The sequence below is a fragment of the Sander vitreus genome, chromosome 22 (genome assembly GCF_031162955.1).
Source record: "Sander vitreus isolate 19-12246 chromosome 22, sanVit1, whole genome shotgun sequence".
Classification (NCBI taxonomy): domain Eukaryota; kingdom Metazoa; phylum Chordata; class Actinopteri; order Perciformes; family Percidae; genus Sander; species Sander vitreus.
In genome coordinates this window covers 24,378,882-24,386,526 of record NC_135876.1, presented here as the reverse complement: position 1 = coordinate 24,386,526, position 7,645 = coordinate 24,378,882, and the positions used below count along the sequence as shown (strand labels likewise).

At 38.9% G+C, this 7,645-nt stretch overlaps 1 protein-coding gene across 2 annotated transcripts in view; it reads left to right on the top strand.

The window, feature by feature from the left end:
* The first annotated feature begins 607 nt into the window (after positions 1–607).
* rmc1 (regulator of MON1-CCZ1) overlaps positions 608–7,645 on the top strand; it is a 23,155-nt gene continuing 16,117 nt past the window's right edge. For both annotated transcript variants that reach the window (XM_078280489.1, XM_078280488.1), the window contains exons 1-6: positions 608–828; positions 3,121–3,197; positions 3,334–3,418; positions 5,146–5,202; positions 5,425–5,511; positions 5,964–6,104. In XM_078280489.1, the coding sequence (XP_078136615.1) occupies positions 730–828; positions 3,121–3,197; positions 3,334–3,418; positions 5,146–5,202; positions 5,425–5,511; positions 5,964–6,104 (546 nt within the window). In that variant the 5' untranslated portion in view covers positions 608–729. The remainder of the gene's footprint in view (positions 829–3,120; positions 3,198–3,333; positions 3,419–5,145; positions 5,203–5,424; positions 5,512–5,963; positions 6,105–7,645) is intronic.

The following is a 7,645-nucleotide window of genomic DNA, read 5'->3' as shown; positions in this document are numbered from 1 at the left end:
TTTGTCTTTCAGTGTTTTTAGAACTTTTCCTATACATTTTTTCCAGTTTTTTTTAACGTTTTTGTTGCTTATGTTGTCGCCTCTTTAAAAATAAATCAGACAATTGTTTGACGTTTTTGTCGCCTTTCTGGAGGTTTGTTTTCAAAGTTTTTGTTGCTTATTTCAGGAAGTTTCTGTCGCCTTTTTCCAGGTATTTTTTCTTGTTTTTGTCACTTTTTTAAAATTTTCAATACATGCATTCATCTCCCGGACCTCCCTAGATAGTTGAACCCAACCCCCCAAATGTTGAACCCAAAGTTCAGAATCGGAATCAGATTTATTGGCCAAATATAATTACAAACACAAGGAACTTGACTTGGGTAGGTGTTAACTCTCTCTATACATTAGACAAATAGACATGTGGTAGTACGCCCTTGCTTACAACAACACAACAATACACTTACACATATATACATATATGTATATATATATATATATATATATATGTATATATATATATATATGTATATATATATACATATATATATATGTATATATATATATACGCCGCTCTTATACTCCGCTCTGTACTCCGCTCTTATTCTGATGACCCAAACCGGAAACAGGAAGTGTAATGGCCGGCAGTTGCAGTGAACTGTTATTGCTCTGCTGCTGCGGAGTCTGTCAGGACTCTGAACTGAGAACAAATCAAATCAAACAATATTAAATAATAACAGTGACAGTGTGAGGATGAGTGAGGAACATTACCTGGAGCTGTGCGAGAACCCGGTGCAGTTTGAACATGCCTCCAGCGTCAACAACGTCTTCTTCGACGAGGCTAACAAACAGGTGAGCTAAGCTAGTTAGCATCGATGTGGCTAACTCTGTAGCTAGGTAGCTAACTGAAAGAACTACTCAGTAGTATAGAAAAGTATCTCAAACTTGCTCCACGTTGACCAACGAATAATGCATATGGAATAATAGTATATGTTATGTTACTTTGAAAGGAGCCATTCTGCCTAATGAGTACTTTTACTTCTGTTACTTACTACTAAGTACATTTTGCTGGTGTGTCTCTCTCTCTGTATGTGTGTGTGTGTGTGTGTGTGTGTGTGTGTGTGTGTGTGTCTGTCTGTCTGTCTGTCTGTCTGTCTGTGTGTCACATTTTTTGATAATACATTAACTTACTACTAAGTACATTTTGCTGATGATACTTATGTACCTTTTCCTAAGTAACATTTTTAATTCACTTTTACTTTGGCATGGTTTTATCTCAGTTAGCCTAATAGCTGGTTTGATTTGCAATGAGAGATGATTTTATGGAAAGTACCCCATGTCAATCTCTAGGTATGGTGAAGGGTATGTGATGATGGGGGGGTATGGTGAAGGGTATGTGATGATGTGGGGGTATGGTGAAGGGGATGTGATGATGGGGGGGTATGGTGAAGGGTATGTGATGATGTGGGGGGTATGGTGAAGGGGATGTGATGATGTGGGGGGTATGGTGAAGGGTATGTGATGATGTGGGGGGGTATGGTGAAGGGTATGTGATGATGGGGGGGTATGGTGAAGGGTATGTGATGATGGGGGGGTATGGTGAAGGGTATGTGATGATGTGGGGGTATGGTGAAGGGTATGTGATGATGTGGGGGTATGGTGAAGGGTATGTGATGATGGGGGGTATGGTGAAGGGTATGTGATGATGTGGGGGGTATGGTGAAGGGTATGTGATGATGGGGGGTATGGTGAAGGGTATGTGATGATGTGGGGGTATGGTGAAGGGTATGTGATGATGGGGGGGGGGTATGGTGAAGGGTATGTGATGATGTGGGGGGTATGGTGAAGGGTATGTGATGATGTGGGGGTATGGTGAAGGGTATGTGATGATGGGGGGTATGGTGAAGGGTATGTGATGATGTGGGGGGTATGGTGAAGGGTATGTGATGATGTGGGGGTATGGTGAAGGGTATGTGATGATGTGGGGGGTATGGTGAAGGGTATGTGATGATGTGGGGGGTATGGTGAAGGGTATGTGATGATGGGGGGGGTATGGTGAAGGGTATGTGATGATGTGGGGGTATGGTGAAGGGTATGTGATGATGTGGGGGTATGGTGAAGGGTATGTGATGATGTGGGGGGTATGGTGAAGGGTATGTGATGATGTGGGGGTATGGTGAAGGGTATGTGATGATGGGGGGGGTATGGTGAAGGGTATGTGATGATGGGGGGGGTATGGTGAAGGGTATGTGATGATGGGGGGGCCAAGGGAACTTTATCAGGATGCATAGTATCCTGGATCCATGAAATAACTGGCCTTTAAAAATAAACATCTGCCTGCCTCTATGGGAATCTAACATTGGGGTGTACTGACTTATGCCCCCTGTATTTTAAGGAAGAACATTTATTTATTTACGATACATTATTCATTCACAAAGAAAATTGGTGTCCTTAAAGATTGGATTTTTCCTCATTTTTTTAATTAAGGCATTAAGATCAATTTCCAAAAGATGATTTTTTTATTCCTCTTTTTAGTCAACTTTAGCATGGGCGTCCTAATGTTTTCACATGACTGTGTGTATATATATATATATATATATCTATATTCACATTTTAACATGTTTTCATAAAACACATTAATTAATTTCATGATTGAAATGCTCTAACAATTCATAAATAAGTTACATAAATTACTGAAAAGCTTTATAATAATACATTACTCCTGCACAATGCATCCAGCCTATTCTTAAAAGAGTTAATTGAAGGGGAACGCACGACTTCTTCTGGAAGCTCGGTCCATTATTTTACTGCACAGAGTGTGAAAACATTATTTCTCTTTTCAGACAGGCATGTTCTAGGCGAAAGTTTTAAGGAATTCCCTCGTGACTCGTACCTATTGCTCCAAATCTGAAAGATAGGTTCAACTGTTACATCATATTTTCCCTGCACAAGCTTATACACCTAATGTGGCTCGGCCGCTCGGGAAAGGGAAGTTTGGGGTCCCCTGCTGGAGCTGTCCCTGCAACCCGACCCCGAAGAAGAATAGAAACGATAAAGATAACTTTTCCCTTTTAGTGGAAAATTAAGTAATATTTCATTCTGTCGATGCTGATGTGGTTTTCTGATGTTTTTCTCTGGCTGCAGGTGTTTGCCGTGCGTTCAGGTGGAGCCACGGGGGTGGTCGTCAAAGGTCCGGACGACAAGAGCAGTGTTGCCTTCAGGTACATCAGCCTGTGTAGGGAATTCGTGATGTTGACCTTTTTATTATCGGCATTTTTGAATCTGCATCCGAGGGGTTAAATGTGAAAACAATAATCCTGTATATTGATCGTGTAATGTGTTTGTTTTCCTTCTCAGAATGGACGATAAAGGAGAAGTGAAGTGTATCAAGTTCTCCATCGGGAATAAGATCTTGGCGGTTCAGAGGACTTTGAAATCTGTGGTGAGAACTAGACACTAACACTGTCTCGTTAGCAGCGATGTAACGATTAGGGTTGCACGATATTAACAAAATGTGATATATCGATATTCATTTTGATATTTTTAAACCTATGTAAAATTACAAAAGTAATGGGAAAACACATCAAAATAGATTCATAACAAATACAACACAAGGTTTATTTCAACTGACGGTCATATTGGACTGGTCCAACATGAATAAATAAATAAAGACCATGTCTACAGAACAGGACATGTTGTACTGGTTGGACAGTATATAATATATAAATAAAGAGAACAGGACATGTTCTACTGGTTGGACAGTATAAAATATATAAATAAAGAGAACAGGACATGTTGTACTGGTTGGACAGTATATAATATATAAATAAAGAGAACAGGACATGTTCTACTGGTTGGACAGTATAAAATATATAAATAAAGAGAACAGGACAAACTTTTCTTTCTCTTCTCTGATTGGTTCTGTTTAGTTGTCTCTATCTATTTTTTCACTTACACTGTCACTCTGTCGAAATATGCACACACGTGGTCCGCTCCATAGGGTTTGTAATGTGGTACGCTCCATAGGGTTTGTAATGTGGTCCGCTCCATAGGGTTTGTAATGTGGTACGCTCCATAGGGTTTGTAATGTGGTACGCTCCATAGGGATTGTCAGGTAGTGGACTCGTGCGCTGACGTGCACTAACATGTGCAAGTGGCACGGTAACCACAGTAACTGGCCAATGAAACATGATCATTACAGCGTTTCAAGCTCTAAATCAAACACAACTAAGCCACACAGCCAACGGACGGGACGCAGCGCTCCCACAAAATAAACTAAGTATCACATACTTATTGCAACACTTTCGATATAATAATGTGCAACGTGATATCGCGATAACAATATTGAGTTGACATATCATGCACCCTTAGTAACGATACACTCAACTCATGATTCATTATGATTTAACGATTTTAAGTTCACGATACGATTTTCTCAGGATTGTTTATAACAGAATGAGCTGCAGACAAATGACTGAAACATTCCTTTCTTTTTATAAAATGTTCAAGACAACAGATGTATTAAATAATCCTTTTTATTTCTGTTACAAACGGAGGTTCAACGTGAGCCTGCAAGCAGGTACGGTGGAGCGAGCTAGAGAGTGACTGAAGAGAGGGAGCGCCTAGATCAAAGCCGTGAATCAGAGAAATAAAACGTTTTCGCCGATTCATCACTAGAAATGCAGCTGTAGCAAGAATAGAATAGAATGCATTTAGTTTTCACTATGCACATGTACTATGAGATTAAAAGCAACTCCTTTTCCAGTGCCAACATGTACGTAAAATAAATATAACAACATGGAATGAAATAAGTAGTGCAAAAATAAAAAAGTGGGTAAGGTGCACAGTTCTGAGACGCTATATGGAAATATATATATATATATATATATATATATATATATATATATATATATATATATATATATATATATATATATATATATATATATATATATAGCACATCACAGTGTGTTTATGCATCTGTCAGTGTTTAGTCCCTCGCTGCAGCACTTTGTTGGACCGCTTACAGCTTGCAAGATTGTGGTCTGAACTGGGCTTTATTGTTATACATTATAAAGCTAAGACATGCAGTATGTATGGTTAACTGTGCAGCTTTAATCTTGTGTTGTTATCCGCTGACCTAAACTATTGATTTGATTTTCTCTGCAGGACTTCATCAACTTCATACCCGACTATCCACACACAGAGTTCACCCAGGAATGCAAGGTATGCGTCAGTATCTTCTGTCTCTTTATTTTGAAAAGGTATTTCCTCCCTTTTTCCTGTTGATTCTCATTTCCACATAACTTGATTGAGATGTGAGGAGAAATGTAGAAGTTTAGGAGTGCCAACTGATTAAGAATATGAGTAAAGTTGAGCTCTGTGATGCTGCTTGAATGCCTTTTTTGTTCTGTAAATAAACGGTATTTTGTGTGTTTTGTCCCGCAGACGAAGAACGCGAGCGTTTTGGGTTTTTGTTGGACCAACTGGAATGAGATCGTCTTCATCACAGACCAGGGAATAGAGTTCTACCAGGTAACTCCAGCCAAAAGGCAGCTTTTATTATTAGCGTGTTTAACATAGAGCTGCAAAGGTGAAGATAATAATTGCTAACTATTATATTATATCATATCGGTTTGAGTTATTTTGTCCTTTTTTATGAAAAAATTAAGTAAAAAACGTTTTTCCAGCTTCTTAAATGTGAATATTTTCTGGTGCTTAAAGATCTGGGGACAGCAACAGCTTTGTTCTCTGGTGGTTGTGTATTGTCCTCAGTGGTAGAGAGGTCGCCTGCCAATCGTAAGGTTGGTAGTTTGATCCTGGCCCTGCAGTCCCATGTCGAAGTGATTCATATTTTTCCCCGAATCGTGCAGACTCGAGAGTTACGCTTTAAGACTAGAAAAGTGCTATATAACTACAGTCCACTTGCATTTACATCACAGGGTCGACAGTGTTGCTACAGAGTTGTTTGGTTTGTCTCTTCTCAGGTGTTTCCAGACAAACGCAGTCTGAAGCTGCTGAAGAGTCAGAGCATCAATGTGAACTGGTACCAGTACTGTCCCGAGACCACCGTCATCCTGCTGTCCACCACCGTGCAGGGGAACATCCTGCAGCCCTTCGCCTTCAGGGTCAGCACACACGCATTATCTACCGCTACGTTATTTCAGATGTTTTAAATGTTTTTTTGATGACGTGAGATTTGATATTGTACACACACATTTCTTTGTTTTATAATCTACAGCAGTGGTTCTCAAACCTTTTTCAAGAATGTACCCCTTTTGAATTGTTTCTTTAAGCCAAGTACCAGCGCTAATCATTTTTGGTAGAAACAAAAAGTCTATGTAAAGAGGAACAGTACAGCGCTGTCAGCGATGGATTTACTACATAAATAACAACAGCCTTGTAACCTAGAGATGTTCCGATACTGATACCAGTATCGGTATCAGCTCCGATACTGCCTAAAACGCTGGTATCGGTATCGGGAAGTACTGGTGTTAATGCACCGATCCAATACCACGTAATAAGGCCCTAAAGAAAATCTACGTCAAAGTAGTTTATTTATGTTCTTTTTCCGTTATAACTGACTGTCAAACTGCAGAATAAAAGAACGTTCTGTGGCGTTTATGTTTCACAAAGAGTTTAACCTGAGTCAGACGACAACAAAGATAGAAATAATATCACATCCATACAGGGATAGTAGTATACAGCTGTTATACATCATATCATCCATACAGGGATAGTAGTATACAGCTGTTATACATCATATCATCTATACAGGGATAGTAGTATACAGCTGTTATACATCATATCATCCATACAGGGATAGTAGTATACAGCTGTTATACATCATATCATCCATACAGGGATAGTAGTATACAGCTGTTATACATCATATCATCTCTACAGAGATAGTAGTATACAGCTGTTATACATCATATCATCTATACAGAGATAGTAGTATACAGCTGTTATACATCATATCATCCATACAGAGATAGTAGTATACAGCTGTTATACATCATATCGTCCATACAGGGATAGTAGTATACAGCTGTTATACATCATATCATCCATACAGGGATAGTAGTATACAGCTGTTATACATCATATCATCTATACAGGGATAGTAGTATACAGCTGTTATACATCATATCATCCATACAGGGATAGTAGTATACAGCTGTTATACATCATATCATCCATACAGGGATAGTAGTATACAGCTGTTATACATCATATCATCTATACAGAGATAGTAGTATACAGCTGTTATACATCATATCATCCATACAGCTGTTATACATCATATCATCTATACAGAGATAGTAGTATACAGCTGTTATACATCATATCGTCCATACAGGGATAGTAGTATACAGCTGTTATCATCCATACAGGGATAGTAGTATACAGCTGTTATCATCCATACAGGGATAGTAGTATACAGCTGTTAAAACATAATAAAATATATGACACACTGGTATCAGATCAGTACTCGGTATTGGCCGATACGCAAGTTCAGGTATCAGAATCGGTATCGGGAAGCAAAACATGGTATCGGACCATCTCTACTTGTACCTAAAAAACATTTAAATGCTAATGAGAAAAGGCAAAACCTTGGAAAAAGACGATAGAAGGAAGTAAGGCAAAGATTAGGTTGAAAATAGTA